Source organism: Rutilus rutilus (assembly GCF_951802725.1).
Source record: "Rutilus rutilus genome assembly, chromosome: 4".
NCBI classification, from domain to species: Eukaryota; Metazoa; Chordata; class Actinopteri; order Cypriniformes; family Leuciscidae; genus Rutilus; species Rutilus rutilus.
The window spans coordinates 21,489,699-21,512,131 of record NC_140212.1 but is presented as its reverse complement, the minus strand read 5'-3'; the positions used below and the strand labels follow the sequence as shown (position 1 = coordinate 21,512,131).

Genomic DNA, 22,433 nt, shown 5'->3' with positions numbered 1-22,433 from the left:
ATGTTTGCGTCTGCGTTTGTTTGCAGGCGTGCATGTATTATATGCACTGCATGTATTGCAGTGCCCCTAAATTTTCTAAAGTCTGGAGCCCTATGACAATAGGATACACCAATGGGAATACTTCTAACATGTCAACTCATTTACGCCGACATCACCCCAGTGTGTGACTAGACGAAAACAAGGAGAAACACACACGCTACGAACTATACCCGCAGCATTTAGTGGACACTCTCATCTTTCTGAAAAGAAACCTTAAAAATTTTGTAAAAGCACACTGAGTTCCATATAAAACAAATATTGTTTATAACTACTGCAATATTACATTTAATTTTTTCATAAGGAGCTGTTTTTGTTTCATATGCTGCTAAGAAGACACCCCAGAAGATGGGTCAAGTATAGCTCTATCATTGTTCAAAGTAAAACAAAAAATCATACTTTATGATGTTAGTTTCAATAAATAAAAAATATTGAAAAATCAAGGGAATTTCTCTGGCATTTCTTTCTTTTTGCTGTATCGAAAACGTACCAAACCGTGACACCACTGTCGTATCGAACCAAACCATGAATTTTGTGAACCGTTACACCCCTACAAAAAAACAACACAAAATACAATCCATGTCCCTCTTCTCTGAGGTGAATATATCTGTTGTGGTTTATATATAACAAGTAGTTATCTCGGTCACATCCGTCAAATGTCCTGACTGTCATCTGACAAATGGAGTTCCGGTCCAAAGATATTTAACTCTGAAGAAAGTTCCGTCCCCTCCACTTTTTTGGGGAGATTTCTTTCTAGGCATTGTAATTCATGTTGTGTATTTACTTAACAAATTAATGAAATAATAAATCACTTTGCCTAGCCTACTACAGATTGCTATGGAGAAAGAGTTACTGATCGACTGCAGCAAATCTGTTATGCGGCAAATCAGGACCAAAGTTTACACAGTGTACCTTTAACTTATTTAATTCACTGTTTATCAGACAGTTTTTAAGGTAAATCTTCATATCTTTTAGTAATTTATTTTTATTTTTATGATATATAAATAACTTGTATCATCTAACATTAAAATTAAGTTAAAATTTATATTAAAATCAACAACATTCTTAACACGCAACAGCTGGAGTTGGAGTCCAGAAGGTAAATACAATTGCAAACTCCTTTTAAAAAAAGTTTTAGTATTTATCCCAAATAAAACATATTTGGGGAGGTAAATAGTGTTTGTATAATCAAAAAAAAAAAAAAAAACGTATCTTGGTTGTCTTATGAAGGTTAGATAGTTTAGTAGGGATTGGTTTCTGCCACTAGAGGGCGCTCGTGCAACTGAAGCGATGATGCACATCCGAGTCTAGGAGACAAAGAAGTGAGTGAGGGAAGGGAAAATTAACATGGAACACAGCCTTTCATTCTGCTATACATCTGCTGTGTTTCAGACTGTAAGTACATTCATTTTTATCATTTAATAGGAGAAATCTAATTCCAAACTACTGAACGAGTCTGTTCATTTAGTGAATCACTCAGAAATTAATTCAAATGAACCGACTGATGTTGTACATTACCCTCGTGCAACGTAAACTCGTTATACTGACTGTTTTGTCACATTACAATTACTGAATATTATGAGTTTTCATTTAATGTAATGAACAAATGAAAACTGGTAAACAGAGGGTTTTTTTTATGATAAATGATATCTAATATAAAAGAGCAACATAAAAATCAGCTAGATGAGTTGAATTGTTTCTAAACAGTTGTTTGAGCAAAACACTTAAAGCTGGTTAATTGAGAGCGAGTGTAAGTGTGATGAGCATCTGCTAAATGAGCAACAGAAACTATAATTCACACCTAGACGTTCATTAGAGTTTAAAGGGTTAGTTCACCCAAAAATGAAAATTCTGTCAGTAATTACTCACCCTCATGTTGTTCCAACCCCGTAAGACCTTCGTTCATCTTCGGAACACAAATTAAGATATTTTTGATTTAAATCTGAGAGCTGGATCACTCCTCCATAGACTTCTAGGTGACCGAAACTTGCTGGCCCAGAATGGTTATTAAAGAGATCGTTAATATAGTCCAAGTGACTACAGTGGCTCAATCTTAAGTATATCAAGCGACGAGAATACTTTTTGTGCTCAAAAAACAACAAAAATAATGACTTTATTCCACTATTCATTTCCTTCTCTCTGGGCCTCGAGTTAGTTCACGTAGTGTTTTTGCGTAGCGCGTCTGTGTTACACGTCACCACGTAGGCTCACTATTGGCGACGCTGGTCATGTGTGTGATGCGTGTGACGTACAACACAGACGCGCTGCCAAAAACACTATGTGAATTAACTCGAGGCCCAGCTAGAAGGAAATGAATAGTGAATAAAGTCGTTATTTTTGTTTGTTTTTGCGCACAAAAAGTATTCTCGTCGCTTGATATACTTAAAATTGAGCCACTGTAGTCACTTGGACTATATTAACGATCTCTTTAATACATTTTCTGGGCCAGCAAGTTTCGGTCACCTAGAAGTCTATGGAGGAGTGAGACAGCTCTCAGATTTCATCAAAAATATCTTAATTTGTGTTCCGAAGATGAACGAAGGTCTTACGGGGTTGGAACAACATGAGGGTGAGTAATTACTGACAGAATTTTAATTTTTGGGTGAACTAACCCTTTAAATGCTGGGGAATATTCACATCTTCCCACAGGAGAAAAGAAGCAAGCAGGAGGAATTACTCCAGGAGAAACTACTCCAGGAGAAACTACTGACATACTGTAAAGATGGAGTTTGAGGAGAAACCCACTATTGTAAAGATGGAGTTTGAGGAGGAACCCTGTCGAATAAAAGATGAAGAGACAGAGGAACAAACAGGTTGGTTGAGGAACATTAAGGTGAAAACTGACATATAACTACTTAAATTTTAAAAACCTAACACCCATGTGATTTGTGTGAGTGCTGTGTGAAGAGCGTAACATTTTTCTATTTACAATTTGTTTTGCAGCGTTGTGTTGTAGCCTATCACAGACGTTTTCTGAGCAAGTGAATGCAATTGCCAGTCAGAGGCGTCTTAAGTTAGTCAGAAATTCAGAATCTGCTCAATAGACTTTATATAGAGCAGCGCCATGACAGGCATGAAAGCAAGGCTGTTCTATATGGGGAGCATGGGTGGCGCTAGGGAGGGGCTAGCAGGTGCATCAGCACCCCCAAGAAAGACCAAAGCACCCCGATAGCACCCCCAAAAATAATTTCTGGAAGCAGTTATATTCAGGCTGTATTCTATGGAAGCCCTGAACCGCATGGTGAAGAAGAAGAAAAGAAAACTTATCTTGTTATTTCGAGATATTGAGTCATTATTTCAACAAAATATCTCGTTATTTCGACATAATATCTTGTTATTTTGACATAACTCATTATTTCGACATAATAAGGGGACATTCTAATCTGCGTTCTTATAATGGTTTTCTATGGGAGGAAAATGCTTAACGTGTAATTAAACGCATTGCGTTCATTTGCTTGGTCCATCTGACCAAGCCTACTTTATTATGTACTATATTTTAGCCTACTTTATAGGCCTTTATCGCATCACAATAGAACGCCGGAAGTAGCCGTCAAAAATAGCTGAAGCAGTGTACTGCGTCTTCCGGTTATTGCGTTCGACATGGCTGCCTGTATTCGCTGGACAACTTCGCTCTCGCATCTCCCAAAAGTTGGCCAAGACGATGTGGTGCGACTCGTAAATGAACACTCAAAGGTAAAATCATCCAAGTTGGAGAAAGGATACAAGTTCTTCTACGAAAATTTTGTCTTCAATTATAGAGGTAAGTAGCTTGAATTCTGTTCTGTTGGCGAGTTATCGCTAGCTTGCTATGTTTAAAGCTATTCGTCAGCTTGTTAGGTTCAAATACAGAAAAAAAACGTATCCTGTTTGAATAATTCGAACAATGTGACTGATTATTAATGCTTTCAAGTTTTATTTTTTTGCTTTCACTTGAGTATGTCAGTGTCAGTGGTCATTAACAGTTAAACTTTTGCCTGAGGAGCCCCAAAGGCTCTAGCTAACGTTAATGGCCCGATGTTTTGATGATCACTACGTTCCGAAATGCCGTTGCGGCAGTTTAAGAATCACAGCCTAAGGTTAAGTTGTATGTGGTTAAACATTGAATCCTTTTTCAGTATGATGTGTGACTATTCCCCCTTTTTAATGCAGTGTCAGATTTAGTGAGTGAGGAAGTGGTAGTGCAGGCGAGCTGCTACCGTTCTATGCGAAAGAATGAAGAGCCACATACACTTCAGGTTACATTGCTTGTCAGGAAGTTCAGGCCGGAATCATGCTCTAGTTCCTAACTTACTCGTCAACATGCGTTAGTGGCTTTCTGTAGTCTTTTGTTTATCAACAGGACATCATGTGGATAGTAGCCTAATCTTTCTGATCCTTGATGGATTTCATCAGATTTACAGTTTGGATCCAGACAGTGCTACAGTACCAAATTACCCCACACTTGTAATGTGTAGTGAATAGAGCATGGTTTCAGACCTATAAAGGTTCAGGTGCATTTGTTCAGTATGTTTTTGTTCCATATATCTGCTGTTGCAGATGTACCTTTTTTTTGTTCTGCTGTTGCCTTCATTTTGTTCAACCTAGTTTCACAATAATGTTCCTAGTGTCAGATAAATGCTAATTACTGTATAGGCTAAAATTTAGCCTAAACATCCAAACTTTCCCTCAAGTATATGTTCTCCATTTCTAGATTGTGCTGCATGCCGTTAGACCCGTGGAGTTAAATGAATGCTCCTGCTCGTGTGCTGCTGGAATGGCTTTATGCAACCATGTGGTTGCACTCCTGTTCCAAACAGCTCACTACAGCACCATGGGGCTGAAAACTGTGCCAACCCCACTGTCCTGCACCGGTGTGATTCAATCATGGCACCGTCCAAGGACACAGGTAAGTTTGTCTGATGCAAGTTGTGTCTTTAAAGTTTGTAAGTGCACACTGTTGGAATACTGATTCTGGTGTAGATGTTTCTGCACAGTGTATCCGTATCCTACACCTCATCCATATGAATTGTTCACATGGTTTGTCTGGGTCCCTCAGATATAGCCATACATGCTGTATACTCAATAATGATGTTTGAAATTCTAGAATTACTCACAACCCACACATCACATTTCAGTATACATTTGTTTCTTTCTATTTTGCAGAGCAGCGGTTGCCTGCATAGGATGTACACCTACAATATGGCTTGTGTGCTGAATTAAACTGATACTCTCTAAGACTTGCAACTGCATTTAATTTCTTTTTGTGTTGATACAGGGGATTCGTCCCGAACCCACGGATGAGCTCGTGGTACGAAAGCCGAAGGCGCTAGGACGCAGTAGTGTCAAATCTACTCTGTATCGCGCTTATGCTGGTAAGTATTCATTTATTTACTTAAAGCCCTTTATCACGGCAGAATTGATTACCGGAAGTGCTCGTCGAAGCAGTGTATCGATTCTTCCGGTTATGTATTTTCAATGTGCTGTTGTTAACACCTAGTTGAATAAATGCCTCTGAAAATGTCCAGATTTTAAAATCATCCTGCGGATGCTAATTTTAAGAGACAGGAAAAGAGATATTTTGATGATTACTGTGTACAGGACTTTTCAAACTCAAAGGAACTTGTAGGTTTTTAATCTAACATAAGCCATGGCTCTTAAACATGCGTGAAAATTTCACCACACGTTAGTGCTCGTCTAAATAGTGACCACGACACTGCAGTGTGTATGAGCACTGATGAATAAGATCAAAATTAACATTTTTATTTATTTGTATTAAATATTTCAGTGTCATTATTCTGTGTCATTTTTCATTTCACTGTATGTAATTCACACATTTATGCCAATTTTTCGCACTGTTAGTCTGTTAAAGGGATAGTTCACCCAAAGATGAAAATTCTGTCAGTAATTACTCACCCTCATGTTGTTCCAAACGCGTAAGACCTTCGTTCATCTTTGGAACACAAATTAAGATATTTTTGATGAAATCTGAGCCCTGTCTCACTCCTCCGTAGGCTGCTAGGTGGCCCAAACTTGCTCAATCTTAAGTATATCAAGCGACGAGAATACTTTTTGTGCGCAAAAACAAACAAAAATAACGACTTTATTCCACTATTCATTCATCTTAATTTGTCTTCCGAAGATGAACGAAGGTCTTACGCGGTTGGAACAACATGAGGGTGAGTAATTACTGACAGAATTTTCATTTTTGGGTGAACTAACCCTTTAAGATGAATTCAATTTGTAGCATCTTTACATTTCTTTAAGGCAGTTTAAGACATTCATTCATCTATTTTCATACTGCTCTTACGATAATAGACCATGGTTTTACTACAAATAAAAAATAAAACAACACGTTAATAGTTAAATCATGGTAACCAAAAATCAGCCATGGTTTTGCTAACCATATTGTAACCGTTTATCAGTAAAAATTTGGTAAAATTCTGTTTAAAATGTAAATTCAACCGGTATGAAATATGATCAGTAAGAGAAAAATACTGTTAATGAGAAGATGAGCACTGGACTTTGTCAGGTTAGTTTGGAAATAAATGTATTTATTATTCAGAATTCACATTTGAAAGGGAACATATTTACAGGAGGAACATTTCAACTAGTTGAAGATATAATGTAAACATCCTCAGCATCGCGTCTAGGACAACTCGAGGTGTCGCACACCAGACGCGCACTTTCTCAGTTTATGGACAGCAATATTGTTAAGCACATTATGGAATTAAGATAATGTCTGTACTATGTTATGGTTAAACCTGAATCCGATTATGCATTATTATTATTCCTGAAAGTCCGATAGCATCAGCAATTTTCAAATGAGAACATGCAGATAGTGCTTAAGTATATAAGATTAGCTACACTGTCACTTGTAAATCATTGGCAGTTATTAACTGATGAATGGTTTCTGTTACTTGTGTTTTTAGGACCCCTTCCTGACCCGATGGTGTTGTCAGTTGGAGCCCAACTACGCAACCATCAGCCACAACCTGGCATTTGTAAAATCTTATGCGGCCTCTCTGACCTGACTTTAGTGGACTCTAAATTTGGACTAGTCCCTCGAGGTTCAGTTCTTTCTTATCAGTGTACACCAGTAATACCCCGAGAAATCATTAAGCATCCAGAAGCCCCCTCATTCCCACAACTTCCATTAATTAGTGGCTACACATTAGAACGGCATCTACATTTTGTCCCCAATTGTCATCAGTTTTATCACATACAGAGTTTAGAACTAACCCATGAATGTGCAAGTATCATCGAAGAGAATACAAGGGGGCAGTCGGAGAATCCTTTGTGGAAGGAAGTCCGACAGCCTCGTCTAACTTCCAGTAGATTCGGCGAAGTTTGTAGCGTTAGAGGGGAGTCATCTAGTCAGGCTCTGGCAGCCAGGATCATAAAGGGGGTAAGGCAAACACCTGCCATGAAAAGGGGTATTGACCTTGAGCCAGAAGTTTTACAACAGTACAGTGACCTTTGCAATGTCAGTGTTGCTCCTTCTGGATTCGTTGTGAATCCTAATGCGCCTTACCTCGGTGCTAGCCCTGATGCCAAAGTGTATGATCCAACTGCAAATCCACCCTTTGGGTTAGCTGAAGTGAAATGCCCAAATGTTAACAGTATAACAGAGGTTAAACATGTGAAGTTTATTGGTGGTCAGGCCAAACTAAAAAAAAATCACAAGTATTTCTGGCAAGTGCAAGGCCAGTTAGCCATAACTGGTTTAAAATGGTGTGATTTCATTACATCCACACAAAGTGACCTCACAGTAGAGCGAATTTGGCGCAACGAGTTGCTGATCAGTGAAATGAAAGATAAACTTGATCTATTTTATTTTGCCACATATATGGAAACGTACCTGAAACTAAAGTAAACCTATACATCCCCCCCACCACACACAGACACATACAAACAAATGGGGTCTCTTTCTGATTTTATTTATGGAACGGACATACCTACTCTCTAATCATCACCACCACCACATGCATGTGCACACACACACACACACACACACACACACACACACACACACACACACACACACACACACACACAAACAAATGTTCCCACACACGTGTACTTAATCCATTAACGAATTGTTTAAATTGTAAATTAAATTTATGTAAATATAAATGTAATATGAGTGTCTGATTTTTTTGTGTGTATACATGTTACGTTAGTGTACTAATTTTCACATAAATTATTTTTTTATAATAAATGTATATATGTCATGCTATATATATAATATATATATATATATATAAATAATAAATGCTATGTCATGTTTTAATGCAATAAAATGTAAACCAAACAAATCTGAATCATTCATCTTATGCCTATGTTAAGGGTTTCACACTGGGACATCACCCTTCACATCCAGAGGGCCTTGGTAGTTGGACATTAAGCAACAAGTTGCCCATAGCTGATTGACGGACCCTGAAAGGGTCAAAGGAACGGTTGTGTCCCAGATATGATATTCCTTCACTCTTCTGATGGCTCTCTCCACCAGGATTCTTAGTCGGGCGATGTTCTGGGTTTTTTCTGTGTCCTCTTTGCTGAACCTGGTGCCTCTTTTGAAGGGGGGGATTATGAGGGTTGCTCCAACATCAGACAGCATCTGGTCAATGACAAAGCCTTTATCAGCCATGCATGCATCTCCAGGCTCAAACAGGCTGAGGATCCCTGACTGGCGTGTAATTTCTCGATCTGATATTGAACCTGTGAAAAGCTTTGAGATGAAGGTGATAACACCACATGGGGCAATGCCAATTAGACCTTTGAAAGTATTGGTGTTCTTGTAGGAGGAGAATGTTTCTGACTGGAGGGTAAGTGATGATGGTGCCTCACATCTTATTTCTGTGCAGTCCAGAATAACACGCACGTTCGGGCAGTACTGTGCAAACTTTGGTGGCATTGTTGCTTGCACCTGTTCCCTTGTCATCCAGATTGGCACTGATCCCAAAACAATGAATAGATAGTTGGCCCATGTAATTATTATTCTACTTACCGTAGAGAGACTAATGCCAAATATGTCGGCAATCACCTTCTCCTTCATACCAACGGCAACTCTACAGCAGTAAAGAAACAGTTCATCCACAAGTGCCAGCCTCCGGTTCGGGCTTGGTTTCTCCAATGCCATGACATCGCTTGGCCTCTGAGCTCTGCTCCAGTAGACTAGCCTAGATGCTGAGGGGGCAACCGATTCCCAAAACGACCAAAACACCTTCTCTGACTGAAAACGGGTGTAAAACCGGAATTCCTCGTCAGTGGCACAGTATCTGTTGATGTTTAGTGTGCATGACAGGTCCCTCAGTTGTCTTTCTAAACTCCTGACCTTAGCCTCCAGTTGCCTGATGGTTTCGGCAGCAGCATCAGCATCTAGTCCACCTGCGGAGTCGCGGGTGTAATTGTGATCACTGGCAGGTTCTTGATCCTCCGCGACTGTAGGCTGTTCATCCGCGTTCTCTATAGCAGAGTCGCTATTCTGAAACTCTTCAACTAACGTTACTTCAAAACGCGCATTAACCCGATCGTAAACTGACTGGCGAAGCACACGAGTCTCCCCCCAGCTGTTCCACGAAAATCGGCTTGGCGTAGTACCGGATTTTAGTCTCCTCCGCCCACTTTTCGAGACGTAAATGCTCTCCTCGTCAAAGTGCAAGCTGCACACAAACGTACTTCCCCGACTTATATTGAACGAAGGACCTTCGTCCCTCCTTATCAATCTCACCCAAGCCTTGCGGAGATGTTCGTCCTTTGGGAAGTCATGGAAGCTAAGGTATGGCTGTCTTTGTTTTGATGTTGAACAACCCGGTACACCGCAATAGCACCGGCGAGAGGAGGCAGCCATAGTTTATCTGGTAACTAAGTAACCACCGGAAGTGCGAGTACACTGCTTGGCGATTTCGAACGTTGCGAAACCAGGAAATGCGATAAAGGCCTATTATGATTTTAGTATCATAATAATGATTAATAAATGCACGTGCAATTATCCGTGAACTTGATAAATGTTGCAGATATGTCTTACTATGCACAAACAAATGCCTTTCAACTTATGTGTGCAAAATTCTGAATTAAATGAATGTGCATTAATTTGTACAAATAGAGAGTCTGTAGGCCTACTATACGTGTTGTAGCCATTAAATAGCCTAAGCGCATTTCAGACGAGACCACTTTGGCAAGTTTACTTGAGTTTATTGAACACAATTTATCTTTGGCGGTATGGCTTCTTGCTCCATAATTAATGACATACGTAGCTTTAGCATTAACCCCCCTATGGAACCATCAGCTTGAGCAATACACAGATGATTAAGACAGTTTAGTAATGTCTTTAATCCGTGGTTTAACATGTAGACGTAGCAGTGAAGTCTGGGACGTCTATTCTGTAGCTTGCTATGAGGAAGGGTGTGTCTCTCACGATGGGGGACTTGGAAGCCTTGATAATCTGAAACAAAGAAGACAACAGCCAAAAGGTGCACAGAAATATGCTTGATACTTATAGTGGTGAGGGTGGGGGGGTTGCGAGCAGTTTAAGCATATTTCCCGGGCGGAAGTGGCGCATATATATATCCTTCCGGTCTAATAGGAGAACGGTAGTGGTTAGAGCGATTTGACAGCTGACCGCGTCAGGTGATCGCAGCCTATGCCTGCGTGGCCTGTCTGAACTGACGCTGTGCTCGATTTAGTTTCATATTTGTTAAAATATTATAATGTTATTTTTTTTCCATCTATGTTGATTCTGAAAAGTGAACAGCATGAGTAAGATAAGATGCACAATATATCGGGAGACACTGAGTGGGTCAGACATAATTTTGACCACTTCATTAAGTTTTGGGTAACACTTTATTTTACAGTGTCCTTGTTACATGTACTTACCGTAGTAATAACAGTAAATTATGCATAATTACATGCAACTAACCCTCAAACAAACACTAATCCTACCCTAACCCTATAGTAAGTACATGTAGTTAATTAATATTACTCAGTACTTAAATATATAATTACACTGTAACAATGACACCTTAAAATAAAGTGTAACCAAATTTTGTTTTGTAGAAAGCCTTTCTTTAAAGTGAATTTCGTTTTGTATAAATTGTATCTTAATTTTAAAACATTTTTCATCAACCAATTGCCTGGATCTAATAAATAAGAAGCAAATATAGCAGACAATATAATCATGACATGGAGGCGCCAGCGCGGTCACTTTCATTGCACATGAACTGGAGCGCATCTCATCATGAATTAACAGCGTATGCCTCACAGACATGAGAAATATAGAAAGCTTTAAATGTCTTTAAACAAAACAATTTAAAACTAAAAGAAATAGGCTACTCTCTGATTATGTAATCCATTATGTGCATTTCTCTCTATAGGCGCGTTCACTACGGAGATGGCTATCGTCACTATCGTCAACTTCATCTTTGCAGCCGACACTGTCACAGAAAACACTAGTTTATTAATAAAAATCAATGCACGCGTGTCACCGGATCTACAAATGCACATCTTGCTTGTTGCACGCACACATATTATGTCGAAATAACGAGATATTATGTTGAAATAACATTATAAATAATATTAAATCTTTAAGAATATTTGATGCTGAATTTTGTGTTTGTTCAATTTAATCAAATTAAAACTTTAATTGTGATAAAATAATTGAATATTAAATATTGAGTGGCCAAGTTTTGCTCATTTATTAATAGTATATATATATGTATATGTATATATATATATATATTAGGGCTGGGAATCGATTAAAAAAAATTAACTAATTAATTGCACAATTTGCTGTAATTAATTGCAATTAATTGCATTTTCCCCAAGCTTGTAATCATTAATATTTTAACTTAGAATCACCTAATTAAATTAAACAACACAGGGAAAAAATAGCCCTTTTAAAATAATATTAAACATCAATATATCAATATATTATTCTTTTTCAACAATCAATCAACATCAATTTAACAGATTTTTTTTTTTTTACTAATTATCAAAATAAAATATAGTCCTACAAAGCTATTATGCAGAGCATGTGATCAGAGCAGGTCATTTTACCATTGTTGCCCAGCATGACTATACCAGCTCAGTAGGGCTATTGCAAACAGAAGTCTAGGCTATAGGCTACTACTGAGAAATTTCACGTTATTTGAGCTTTTCCAGTGCGTGATCGGTACATGATTGGAGCGTTTGGGCCGCTAACGACAGAGCAGAACGCGCAGCGCAAACACAGAGCGGAACATTGAGCAGAGAGCACACACACACACACACACACACACACACACACAGAGAGAGAGAGAGAGAGAGAGAGAGAGAGAGAACGGAGATCGCGGTGCGCACACGGAGCGGAAAAGACCAGCTCATGAAAGCTGCGCGAGAGCAGGGGCGCGGGAAGAGATTTTAGGTTGGGGGTGCTGATTTTTTTTTTTTGGGGGGGGGGGGGGGGGGGGGGCGTCACCACTTTTGAATAAGAAACAATATCAAGAAGACTATAAAACTCGTCAAATCTCCGCGAATCACAACAAGCGTATCAGTGAGAACACTTGTTCAAATAGCGCACACTCAAACCTGACTGCACATCACATTTTTTACTTTGATTCTGCTTTTATTCGTAACACAATGGACCGGTCAACGGGACATAAATTAATCCTTAAAGGATGGGACTTTATGGGACATTTGCACAAAAATAATAAATAACTTACCGTAGCCTATTTTATAAGTCGCTCCAGAGTCGCATATCGGTCAAAAAATGCGTCACGAGGAAGAAAAAACATATAGGCCTATAGCTTAAGTCGCACTGGACTAAGTCGCATTTTTTTAGAAATTTATTTCACACAAAAAAAAAAATAATAAAAAAAAAGTTACAGACAGTTCTCCGCTACGGACGTGAGTGCTCTAAAGCGGCACTAAACGAATGTTTTAAACCTTTCACAGACACCTCAAACTGAAAGCACAAAGCCTGTCTTTAAATTTAATTTCGTTTTGTATTAATTGTATCTTAATTTTAATCGATGTTTCATAAAAAAAATTGTCTGGGTTTAATAAATAAGAAGGCTATTAGAAAATAGATAATCAGGACACGGAGGCGCTGGCGAACCTGGAGCTCGTCTCATAAATGAACCGAAACTCAGCGTAGGGCTATAAGGTAGCCTATTGCCTCACAGACCTGAGACATATAGATAGCTTGAAATGTCTACTTTTAAGCAGAACAATTCAAAACGAAAGAAAACAGACTTGCGCTGCTTATGTAGGCCTAATTCGAAATGTGCATTTCTCTCTGGCGCTGCGAAGATCGCGAGTCGTCAACTTCGTGGCTATAGCCGACACTGACATAAAAAGTTTTATTAGTAAACAATTAAAATGTATCCTGCTATATTTTACATATTTGCCTGTTCCTTACAAAACACTAACAGTGGGGTTTTTGACTGTGTTTTTTATTTATTTTTAGCAGCTGCGGACAAATTCTTTCGACACACACAATAGCCTACACTCTGCGCTTATGTTTTAAAAACATAATTTAACATATATAACAATTTTTAAATAGCCCACTTAAAGTGTTTATTACAAATAAATGACTAAATGCTAAAAATTAATAAATTTTAATGAACTAACATATGCGTTGCATTTAAAATTCTGTGAAAACAGGGGGTGCTCCAGCACCCCCAGCACCCCCACTTCCCGCGTCCCTGCGCGAGAGTGAAACCTGATCGCCGAACACGGAACGGCATATGTTCTGCCTTTTCAATAGCAGCCGCAACAGGAAATCATTAAAACGAGGCAAAAAAAAGTGCTGCGTTAATTGCGTTTTTTTTTTTTTAACGCGTTAAACATCTCAAATTAATCGCAAAGATTAACGCGTTAATTCCCCCAGCCCTAATATATATATATATATATATATATATATAATTGCGCAGCTCCCCCTGTCAATGATCTAGCACCCCTCAGCACTTGCGTTAAAAATTCTCTGGCGCCGCCCCTGAAGCAGACCTGGAGCAGGCAGATAAAAGTCCCAGGCAGTTTTACGCCCCCTGTTTTTCTTGGTATGTACAGTAGAGGGAGGCAGTACAGATGTGACTTGTACATACTTAAACAAGTCTCAATAGAAATCCTGCTTAAAGGGATAGTTCACCCAAAAAAACAGGGTCCCCCAAAGGAAGGCTGAGACAGTCACTTTCCTTTTGTTCTATTAAACAAAAATCAGTCTTTCATCTTTGTTGTTGTTTCTGGGGAAATGAAGCACTCACAGCTTAAATGTTTAACACCTTATCAAGTTACCACGAGTTTAATGAGGGGAGGGGCTGCTTCAGAGTATCAAGCAGGCTGAGCAGAAGCTGAGTAACCTTGTTCACTTCTTTAAAGTTCTTTTTGTTTTTCCTATACTCTTTCATCCAATGCCCAGGTTTACCACAGTAATTACAGCTGCCCTCTCTCTTAGGACATTTGCGTTTCTGTTGATTCTCTGTGTTGACCTTAGGGATGCACGATGTTGCATTTTGGCCGATATTCGATATGCCGATATTTTCAAACTAATTTTGTCCGATGCCGATACCGATACCGATACCGATATATATACACATTTTCCCCCTGATATATTTACACTTTAATTTTACTGAAGAGAAATCCAAGTCTCTCTCCTGTACTACCTTTACCGTATTACACTCATGTGTTGTAGATAAGGCAATTCACAAGACAAACAAAACAACATTTGATTCTACTAGAGATGCACCGATTACAATTTTCTAGGCCGATTCCGATTTCCGATTTTTTCATTGAGTTTGACCTGCCGATACCGATTTTAGCCGGTTCCGATTTAATTTTTTCTAACCACTTTACAGCACACACAAATATTTATTTTCTATATATATTTTTTTGATAAAATACCATATCCTTTTACCCAAACTGAATAATAAAAACAAGTTTAAATGGGTAAATTTTATATAAATATTTTTTGAGTCTTCATTTTCTTTTCTGACATAACCTAATCCAGTTCTTGTTAAAACACACTAGACATGCACATTTTGGGCACTTTTGTTTGAAATCATATTTATTTTGTCCATCAAAAGTGTGCTTTCACTTTAATTGAGCGTGAGCTCCCGGTGTGAATGCACTCATTGATTAACATGCACGCCGGAAAAAATTGGCCCCGTGATTCACGAGGTTTCCTACATGTGCGTTCCGTGTGCACGTGTGATGCTGATGTTGCGCGATGTTAATCATGGGGCGCCCGAGTGCATTTGACTGGCATAAAATCGGCATATGTCAGATTGACCGGCCGGTCGCCGGTCATGGCCGATCACGTGAAAATCGGCCAATTGCGGTCACCAGCCGATCAATCGGTGCATCTCTAGATTCTACCATAAATGTATAATTTTACAAATGTAGACAGACATTCACCCCTGAAAAATAGGCAAATTATTTCACTTGGAGAATAAATGATATGGCAGTGCCACATTTTATTTTTAAGTTCAGACTTCAAACTTCAGTCCTTAGGAGTAAAATAAATAAAAATAAACTTTCAAATAAAAAATATACATCTTCTACTTGAACAGGTCTACCAAATGCTCCCGTTTTCGGTGCTGATGCAGTGGCGGCCCGTTCATGTAACATGTAAGGGTGGCGCTGCCAATAAAGCAACTAAAAGCAGTCACAACGAACCGCAAAAGTAATGATTATGAATATGTCAAATATAGTAAGGAGACATTTTAATTGTTTATTAATAAACAAGTGTTTTCTGTGTCGGCTGCAAAGATGAAGTTGACGATGACTCGCGATCTTCGCAGTAGTGAACGCGCCAGAGAGAAATGCACATTTCGGATTACATAGTTTTCTTTCGTTTTGAATTGTTCTGTTTAAAAATATGATTTCAAGTGTTCTGTAGATAATAGATATATTTCTCAGGTATGTGAGGCAAGTAGCCTATGCTGAGTTTCGTTTCATTTATGAGACTTGCTCCAGTTCAATCGCGGGCGCCTCCGTGTCGTGATATCTATTATCTATTATCTGCTTTACTTATGATTTATTAAATCCAGGCAATTGGTTGATGAAACATTGATTAAAATTAAGATACAATTAATACATTTACATTTTACATTTACATTTAGTCATTTAGCAGACGCTTTTATCCAAAGCGACTTACAAATCAGGACTAAATTAAGCGAGTCGTCATGAAGAGGCAAAAGACAACAACAACGCAAGAAGTGTTCAGAATACGAAGTTCAGGCATTATTCAGAGTAGCATAAGCATGATAAGTGGGATTTTAAGGGAAAGTTTTTTTTTTTTTTTTTTTTTTTTTTTTATGAGTTTAGGTGCTCATGGAAGAGATGGGTTTTCAGCTGTTTTTTGAATGTTGTCAGGGATTCAGCATTCCGGATGAGGGTGGGGAGAGTGTTCCACCAGCATGGAACTGTGAATGAGAATGATCTGGAAAGTGATCTTGTGGCTTTCTGTGATGGAACCACGAGACGTCGCTTGTTGATTGATCGTAGGCGTCTGGTGGGGATGTAGGCTCGTAGGAGTGAGTGAAGGTAGGAGGGAGCTGAGCCTGTGATAGATCTGTAAGCAAGCGTCAATGCCTAATACAAAACGAAATTCACTTAGAAAGGCTTTGTGCTGTTTGAGGTCTCTGTGAAAGTTTTAAAGCAGTCTCTTTTAGTGCCGCTTTCAGAGCGCTCACGTCCGTAACCGAGAACTGTCACTGTTTTTCCTCATAAATGCAACACGAAAAATAAAATAAAATGAATATTTTATGCTCTGTGGAGAGCATAGTAGCTTGGAGAGTTTACATTAGTAAGCTACAGGACATAGTCTTTCAAAACATGACCTGCACGAAAGAGAAAAAAAGTTACTGCGTCATTGTACCCAGCACTTCTGAAAATGCACTTGCGAATGCGTCTCTGTCCCCAGCACATTTCAAACCAAACTGACGCCCATGCTCGAAATGCCTCCACATGTTAAGCTGCTGGCCCTCATGGACGGTCGTCACGTGCACATAGGAAACACGCCACCCTATCGGCAAGGCTCATCAGCAGAAATGATCATATCGGCCGATGCCGATGATGGTCATTTAAAGCTTTTATCGGCCGATACTCTCTCCTAAACTCAGAAAAATTTCTTTGCACTGATGGCAAACTTTCAGCAAGTCTCTCTATGTCTTTAGGACCTAAAGATGTTTTGACTGCTTGTATGGGGGTTGCAGATGGAACTGGATCAACCCCTTTTCCCCTATTCTGAGCCTTTTGTCTTGCTCCACACACTTCAACTGCATTTACATTGAAATTGTCCTCTATTCTATAGAAAAACTGTAAGTCAGGATAAGTTTCATCTGACTGTTGGTTGGTTGGAGTCACATTTGGTTGAGGCCTTGTTATGGCCCACCTTTTTCTTGAGAGAGGACACTTGAGTGTGCAATTGTTTGTTCTGTTCTTTTAACTTAGCAATACACTGAGCTTGTTCTTGTGCAATGGATAAGCTAAATTCTCTGTGACAACAGATAATGGCTTTCACATTGTTCTTGCGAATACTTGCTACTAGTATCTTTTTACAATCTTCAATTGACCATACTTTGTCTGCATCAATACCAATTTTCTTGGTCAAATCCAATTTGACCGACTCGGTCACTATGGAGTCCATGCGTTCTCCTAACAAAGACTTGAATTCACTGTCTGTCCATAAAGGTGTAGCTAGGCCACCTTTCTCAGTTGTTGGAATCAGTCTAGAATTCCTTCTAACCATTTTGTGAGTTTCTTTGTTACCACACAAACAAACACTAAACCTTTTCTGATCAACAGAGGGTACACATGTTAACACAGATCAACTATTGTTAACCTTCCTTGCTCAGAGCAAAGGATAACACAAATTACTAGCACTTTACGCTAATCTTCCCTGCCTGAAAACAGAGGATAAATATCATCTCTAAAAGAAAACTTTTAGAGGATAACTTAGTTAACAAAACTCTACAGCTGTTTGTTAACTTCTTCTCTGAACGGCGCAGAGGAAAAACTAATTTGTACTGGTTTGCAACGGTTCTTTGAATGGAGTGAAACTCACCAAATCTTTTTGTTTGTAAGAAAGATTCCGTCTGGAAAAGTTCAGTCTTTGAGATTCTTTGTGCTTGAAGTTTCAAGATTCAGATCTTTGAGCTTGAAGTTTCAAGATTTATTCTGGAAAAGTTCCTTCTTTGTTGAGTTTCCTTTTTCTCCATCCAGGTCACGGCACCAAATTGTTGGAAACTTTATTCCTTCATTGAAGCAAGACCAGGAGGCTTGGGTTGTATCTTTTAAGCAGAAGAGATTTATTCTTCCAAGTCTGTAGTTCATCAAGTCTGACTCAAACATTATACATTGTAGGTTATATACCTTCCAAAGGGGAGGGACTTTTGGAGGTGGAGACAAACTCAAACAAAGCATGCAAATGTAGGGATGAATCTTTCAGTGATTTGATTCTATCAAGTGAAAACCGGTTAGGCAGGTTATCTGGCTGCTCAGCATAACACTATCATTCAAATTGCATAGACGCTAATCCCATCAGTCTGAGTGAAACTGGGACTCCAAGAGCCATTAAAGACAATAAGGAGAAAACAGGAATTGCAACTTTGCTGAGCAGAATCATTATCTTAACCTTAAAAGCTAAATGCAATATTCTTTACCGTGATGTTATGTATGGAAGCATATTTGAAATAGATTCTTAAAATTTGTTATTCTTCAATCATTATTAAGCTAGGAAGAGCCAGGATATATTTTAATATAATCATGGGCTAATTTTCATTTTTTGGGTGACCTATCCCTTTAGTTTAAATAATAAAACTCTTATTGTGTCACGAAATGTAGTTTTAAGAGTTTTTCAGGTGAGAATGTAGTGTAGTGGTTTATTTATAAAGATAGCACCTATTTGAAAATTTTACCTGACGTTTTCTGAGTTATGGGATCAAGGCGATCACCGGACGCTCAGCGCTCATTAACACCGCCTTGAACAGCCTTACCTCGGCTAGTCCTTCTGACATTTGCCGTCTGTAGTTAAACATGAGATATATCTACAGATATTTTAATCCGCAGTGTAGATCAGTACACTGTCTATCTGATCTCTTAATGTAACGTTACATTTATATTCACAAAAAACACTTTAGTCAACGTCTATGGATGGGACGGTGATTAATGTGCAAGTTGAGCGTCGATTTAATGATGTTATTTCGCCGTATATTCTCCTGCCCCTTCTAGACACACCAGGAACAACAGGGGCGTAAAACTGCCTTGGCCGTATAACTGCCTGCTCCTGCCTGCAGCCTCCCCATAAAAGGGATAGACTTGCTGTTTTCAATGGCATCCTCTGTTAAAAGCTGTATAAAGCTCTTAGATCACTTATAATTTTCCACAGCTCATATAGTCTGGAGTTTTTTGTCTACTGATGTTTCTTGGAAAGATATTTTTGCAGTGTTTCGTCAGAAGAACAATCCAAAAAACACATTAAATAACAGTACAAACCTTAAAAATCAAAGCTGGCGCTGCTGTGAATAAGGTCAATATGCCAGAGTTTGTGCTGCGTGAGCTCTGCATGTGAAATCGTTTTTGTATAACCAACGAAGTATAAATACTGTAATTAAGAGATTCATTGTGCGATATAGACAGATGTTCTGATTATAACGGCCGTTCACTCAGTCAGAGAGACTGCGCTGTGGCTGAGCTAAAGTTTCAGCTTCATTGTTTATAAAGGGAGGAAGTGTTCTTTGCTTTCAGCCTATAATTAATAATTAACCCATTTATAATTTTAATTAATTTTATTCAAATTATGAATGAGTTAATTATATAGGCTTATTTTTTATAAATCTAAAAGTGTGATGTTTGACACTGTGAATCGTATGTTTCTTTGTTTTTCATTTTATTAACTTTTCCATTATGTTTTAAATGCAGTATTTACTTTATTGAGCAATATTTTAAGACTAAATGCTAATATTTTAATGTATCAATTATATATAATAATTAATAGCATTAATAATGAACTAATTTCATTTATTTACTGGTATTGGTACTGACTACTAAAATGTTGGCATCATAGTTCATTTTTTCTCTAATATGTCCTCCTTTAATTGTAATTTCATTTAGATCCTATGGATGTGAATGTTTTAAAACATGAGTTTCGAAGACCTCATTTCACAAATGAAGACGGAAACATAATTTCACAGACTGAAAAAAAATGCATGCAGAAAAGTGCTGGAAAAACTGGAGTCAAAGGATCTTTTACCTGTTCTGAGTGTGGAAAGAGTTTCACAGATAAATCAAACCTTAACAAACACATGAGAATTCACACTGGAGAGAGGCCTCATACATGCTCTCAGTGTGGAAAGGGTTTCATAAAAAAAGGAAGCTTAAATGTGCACATGAGAATTCACACTGGAGAAAAACCGTTCACATGCACTCAATGTGGAAAGAGTTTCACTCTGAAAAGTGTTCTTAAAGAGCATCTGCACTTTCACTCTGGAGTGAAGTCGTTCAGATGTGATCAGTGTGATAAAACATTTGCTCTGGAATCCAACTTGAGAAAACACCTTAAAGTTCATGCTGCTGTGAAGCCTCATGTTTGCTCTTTTTGTGGAAAGAGTTTTTCACTACTGCAACATCTAAAAGTGCACCAGCGTACTCATACTGGTGTGAGACCTTATATGTGCTTTGACTGTGGGACGACCTTTATTTCATCCAGCAATTTAAAAACACACCAGAGAATTCATACTGGAGAGAAACCGTACAAGTGCTCACACTGTGGAAAGAGTTTCGCTCAGTCAGGACAGCTGAAAGACCATGAGAGAATTCATACTGGAGAGAAGCCGCACCAGTGCTCTACATGTGGAAAGAGTTTCGCCCAATTTTCTAGTCTACACTATCATAAGAATAAGAAAAAGCATTGCCTGAAATTTCCTAAGTGAGCAAATGTTCATGTTCAGATCCATCACTCACAAATAATATACTTACAAGTAGAGTTGGGGTACTTGAACTTGGACTCAAGTCCAATTTTAAACGAACTTCGGACTTGACTTGGACATTTTGGACTCAGAAAATATTCCTAGTACAGTCAAGTCCGCATCATGTGTAACATGAAAAGAAATATAGCATAAAAAGAAAAATAGCATAACATTAAAATAAATGAATTAATGTCTCCCCTCCTGTCTTTTTTTTCTGCACCACACCAGTTGTGAGCAGTAGCATCTTCACATGCTTGCAGACAAAACACATATCACATACACGCAATGCGTGGCTAGGAAGATGTCTTCAAAGTCAGCAATCATTTATTTTGCTTATGAAAATCATAACGAATTTATTTGCAAGACATCCGGCGAAAAATAAGCACTCTGCGTATTCAGGCGACTTTGAAATGGTTCTTTTAACAATCATATAGATAATGTCAGTAATGCAAGAACGTGAATTTTTTATTTATTTTGTCCGGATAGTTTTGATATGCAGCAATTTACTAACTTGCCCACTCATTCTAAAGGGCGCATCCTCAATCTCATTTGTTTTGGCTTAATTCCTTATTGTACTGTTTCTGATTAGTCCATCAGATCATCTGCTGCGTCTTTATGTGCCCAGCTGACAGTCTTCAAGGTTAACCCATATCGCTCTATCACTATACTGAACATCAGTACGTTTTTCATGCACCCTCATAATGCGATTATAATGTGATTTTGGGAATATTGCGATTAAACTTTACCTCATGTAAACGCAATACTTAAATCAAACTAATGCGATTAAGCTCATAATCGTTGTAACTATATTTGCATTAAACTACGTGTTGTATGCCAAATTTAATCGGAATAAGGGATAGTACACCCAAAAATTTTAATTAGCCCATGATTTACTCACCCTTAATTCATCCTAGGTGTATATGACATTCTTCTTTCAGACATTATATTAAAAATGTCCTGGCTCTTCAAAGTTTTATAATGGCAGTGAATGGCTGTTTCTGTTTTGAAGTCCATAAAAGTGCATCTATCCATCATAAAAGTGTATCTATCCATCATAAAAGTGCTCCACATGGCTCTGGGGGGTTAATAAAGGCCTTCTGAAGTGAAGCGGTGAGTTTGTGTAAGAAAAATATCCATATTTAAAACTTTATAAAGTAAAATAACTAGCTTCCGGCCAAATGAACATACAGATTCGACTTAAGTCTAAGCGCAACTTATGCGAGTAATGCAACATACTGCTGATATTTACGCTACGCCATGATGCACTACGCTACTTCTGACGTCACAGCGCAAGTAAACTGCGTATGGCCGTTAGGCAGGAGGCTAGAATTTTACTTTGTAACGTGTTAAATATGAATATTTTTCTTACACAAACTCATTGCTTAGCTTCAGAAGGCCTTTGTTAACCCCCCAGAGCACTTTTATGATAGATTTTTTATTTTATTTTATTTATGGACTTAAAAGTGCTTTTAA

At 38.3% G+C, this 22,433-nt stretch overlaps 2 protein-coding genes across 3 annotated transcripts; both read left to right on the top strand.

Annotated features, from left to right (window-relative positions):
* The first annotated feature begins 1,339 nt into the window (after positions 1 to 1,339).
* Positions 1,340 to 21,152, top strand: LOC311289445 (uncharacterized protein). Its single transcript, XM_084407474.1, has 3 exons — positions 1,340 to 1,431; positions 2,686 to 2,849; positions 20,107 to 21,152. Exons 2-3 carry the CDS (start codon positions 2,759 to 2,761, stop codon positions 20,922 to 20,924), a joined length of 909 nt encoding a protein of 302 aa, XP_084263600.1. The 5' UTR covers positions 1,340 to 1,431; positions 2,686 to 2,758; the 3' UTR covers positions 20,925 to 21,152.
* Positions 3,695 to 8,076, top strand: LOC311289443 (uncharacterized protein). 2 transcript variants are annotated; one of them, XM_084407471.1, is made up of 4 exons: positions 3,695 to 3,796; positions 4,727 to 4,921; positions 5,291 to 5,387; positions 6,945 to 8,076. In XM_084407471.1, the coding sequence occupies exons 2-4, from the start codon at positions 4,790 to 4,792 to the stop codon at positions 7,886 to 7,888; spliced, it is 1,173 nt and encodes a 390-aa protein (XP_084263597.1). In that variant the 5' UTR covers positions 3,695 to 3,796; positions 4,727 to 4,789; the 3' UTR covers positions 7,889 to 8,076. The 2 variants fall into 2 exon arrangements, with proteins under 2 accessions (XP_084263597.1, XP_084263598.1); XM_084407472.1 differs by lacking the exon at positions 3,695 to 3,796 and having other exon boundaries at positions 4,696 to 4,921.
* Positions 21,153 to 22,433: the final 1,281 nt, after the last annotated feature.

Coding starts and splice junctions, on each gene's coding strand:
- LOC311289445 (XM_084407474.1), top strand. CDS start 2,759: ATGGAGTTTGAGGAGAAACCCACTATTGTAAAGATGGAGTTTGAGGAG. Junction 2,850..20,106: donor AGAGACAGAGGAACAAACAG/GTTGGTTGAGGA, acceptor AATTTCATTTAG/ATCCTATGGATGTGAATGTT.
- LOC311289443 (XM_084407471.1), top strand. CDS start 4,790: ATGGCTTTATGCAACCATGTGGTTGCACTCCTGTTCCAAACAGCTCAC. Junction 4,922..5,290: donor GGCACCGTCCAAGGACACAG/GTAAGTTTGTCT, acceptor GTGTTGATACAG/GGGATTCGTCCCGAACCCAC. Junction 5,388..6,944: donor TCTGTATCGCGCTTATGCTG/GTAAGTATTCAT, acceptor TTGTGTTTTTAG/GACCCCTTCCTGACCCGATG.